This window comes from Populus euphratica, unplaced genomic scaffold, assembly GCF_000495115.2.
Source record: "Populus euphratica unplaced genomic scaffold, PopEup_1.0 scaffold54.1, whole genome shotgun sequence".
Classification (NCBI taxonomy): domain Eukaryota; kingdom Viridiplantae; phylum Streptophyta; class Magnoliopsida; order Malpighiales; family Salicaceae; genus Populus; species Populus euphratica.
The window spans coordinates 1,114,309-1,117,000 of NW_011499910.1; the positions used below are offsets into that span (position 1 = coordinate 1,114,309).

The 2,692-nt window shown below is 28.3% G+C and overlaps 1 protein-coding gene across 1 annotated transcript; it reads right to left on the reverse strand.

The window, feature by feature from the left end:
- Positions 1 to 5: 5 nt before the first annotated feature.
- On the reverse strand, positions 6 to 2,027 carry LOC105133915 (uncharacterized; the record flags this gene model as incomplete). The annotated part of the gene is made up of 4 exons (XM_011038074.1): positions 6 to 161; positions 711 to 857; positions 1,669 to 1,722; positions 1,857 to 2,027. Coding segments are annotated over 4 exons (528 nt in total), but the record flags the coding sequence as incomplete, so codon positions are not given.
- Between the last annotated feature and the right edge of the window lie 665 nt (positions 2,028 to 2,692).

Consider the following 2,692-nt stretch of genomic DNA (forward strand, 5'->3'; position numbering starts at 1 on the left):
TGTGTCGATGTGTGCTTGCCGTTGGCCCTTGAGTTCACCACCTCGCCGCCCCATTCCACCATGGTGGCATGCTTTGCTAGGTGTGTAAATAGCTCAGCTGGCCAGTATCCTACTAGGGTGTTGTCACCAAAACTCATCCACCAATTACCTAGCTTTGGATCCTAATTCCCAAAAAAAGAAGAAGAAGAAGAAGAAGAAGAGTTAAAACAATAAAATAAAAAAAGCTAATTAGACAAATAAGTTTTTGCAATAAGTAGAATGTGCAAGAAATTTAAATGCAATGAGTTCTAAATATTAAGTTACATAAATGAGAGGTTCAAACTCTCTAGTTATCTTACGAGGAAGACGAAAAGAAGCATTATTATCAGCTAATTAAACTACATATTGGTTTGGTTGGATGGGTTGTTATTTCTTAACATGAAATTTAAGGAAATATATGAGGCTTTTATTACAACAAACATTACCCAAGGTTATTAGGTCTAACAACAATGTCAATCTCAATACTTTAGGTTCTGTCATAGATATCAAATCCAATAAATTTAGTTCTGGCATTGTCATTAGACCCAACTATCTTTGATTCAAGTTTCTTGAATTTGATATGCTGTTAATTCAAAATACTTAAAATATTATCTATATTTTTAATATTTTTTTAATATTGTTTTTTCAAATATTATTAATCAATTACGAAGCAAGAACTAATATGCTCGTACCTTCCAAACGAGGATGCTGATATCATATTGGTTGCCTGTGTATGATGATACAGGAGAAATGGCAGCTCCAATGGCTATTCTGTTATGGGTTTGCACAAATCCTGCACAAAGAAGGTTGTAGCACCCTGTTGCTTGATATGAATCGCTCTGCAAGATACATATTTAAAATAATGACTGTCATTTTAGGGTTCTTTCTTTCCCAAACCTATCAGATTGGAAAACTATCTTCCACTAGAGCTTGGAAGACAGAAATGTTAATTGTCGGGTTTTTTTATGTTTACAAAAAGAAAGGAAGAAACAGGAGAAGAGAGAATTGTCGAGTTTTTATTTATTTGAATTTATCAATGGATTTTTCATTAAGGATGGGTAAAAAAATAAAAAATTGATTAGACTGAAAAAAAAAATAATCGTGAAAAAAAATTAATTAAATAGATTAAAATTAAAAAAGATTAACTGCTTCGGTTTTAGTTTTATATGCTTAAAATTAAAAAATCAAACCAAACTAAAACAAAAAAAAATCAAGTTAAATTTGAAAATATCGAGTTAAAACAAAAAAATTAAGTTAAACCTAAAAAACTGAACAAAAATAATTTCAACAAATTTTTTTTTTTAAAAAAACTAAACCGAACAAAAACTAGCTGATTTTAACCTGTCTTGATTCGGTTTTATTTTGTTAAAAATATTTCAGTTTGATTATTTTTTAATAAAATTTAAACTAATTAAAAATAATCATTCTTAATTTTTTAAATCTCGATGAAATTAATAATAAAATTTTTATTCCAAATAATTTTCATAAAAAAAAACTGTGGAGCCTCACAGGCCACTACAAATTCCACCCTACCTTTGAATTATATTTTTTAGTAATTTTCCTTTCGTCTCTTTTTGTTTTGCTAAATAAACAAAAATATAAATTAGAATTAATTAGTAATTGAGAATTAAATATGATGAGAGATCTTACCGTCCAATAAGTAAACAATCTGGGCCTGCTGTCACCATAAAGCTCCGGACTGACCTGACTAGTAGAATAAAATCATTACTTCAGAAAATCCCATTAATTAAACATATAATTAATATATATAAACCATTTATTAATCCACAGAAAATATAGTAATTAATTATAATTGAAATAGTGTGCACAGGAGATACCTGCCACCCAGCTTCTATGCTGTTGAGATCAGAGCCGTCGAACGATCCCGAGAGAATCCAGATCTGTGATAGACTGAACTCATTGGCCACTTGGATTGTTGGACCCCACACGTTAATGGTTGCCTTGGCTCCATACACCTCTTGTGAGGATCCAGTGTAGGCAATTACATGCTATGAACCAGAGAAGAAGATTGATCAAGGGGTAGAAAATGAATACAACACGAAATTCAAGGTAAATCATGTGGGGAAAATTATCTTATATTTTATATCTTAAGAATCTAAAAATCAACTCTAAAATTATATATAACTAAATTTATTTTATATTTTTATTTTTATATCTATTCTTTTAATCCGGAAACACTAACCAAATATAAAATTTATGTGTATTAAAAAATTAGGATTCATTTTTGTTTTTTTACATAATAATCAAAAGAAAATACCAAAACTCAAGTACTGTGAATTCTATATTTTAATAATAATTTTAGTAGGAGCTAGAAAGTTGACATCTTTTTCTTTGTAAATATTGAAAATAATATTTATTATTATTATTATTATTTAATTAAGCTAGAAATTATCCCATGTCAAATATACAACATTGTTGTATGACTATAGCACAATCGCAACTCTCTTTATAAACATGTCAACAATCAATATTTGATAATTGCTAATTTAATTGTGTAGAAACAACATCAGTACTCCTCATATCAAAGAAAAGAAATTTTATGGTGATTAAAATAATAGTATCATGCCTATTAGCTATTAATTATTCTCTAATATTCACTTTAAAAAAATAAAATGATGTAAGGAGATGAGATAAATTTTAAATAAAGATATTC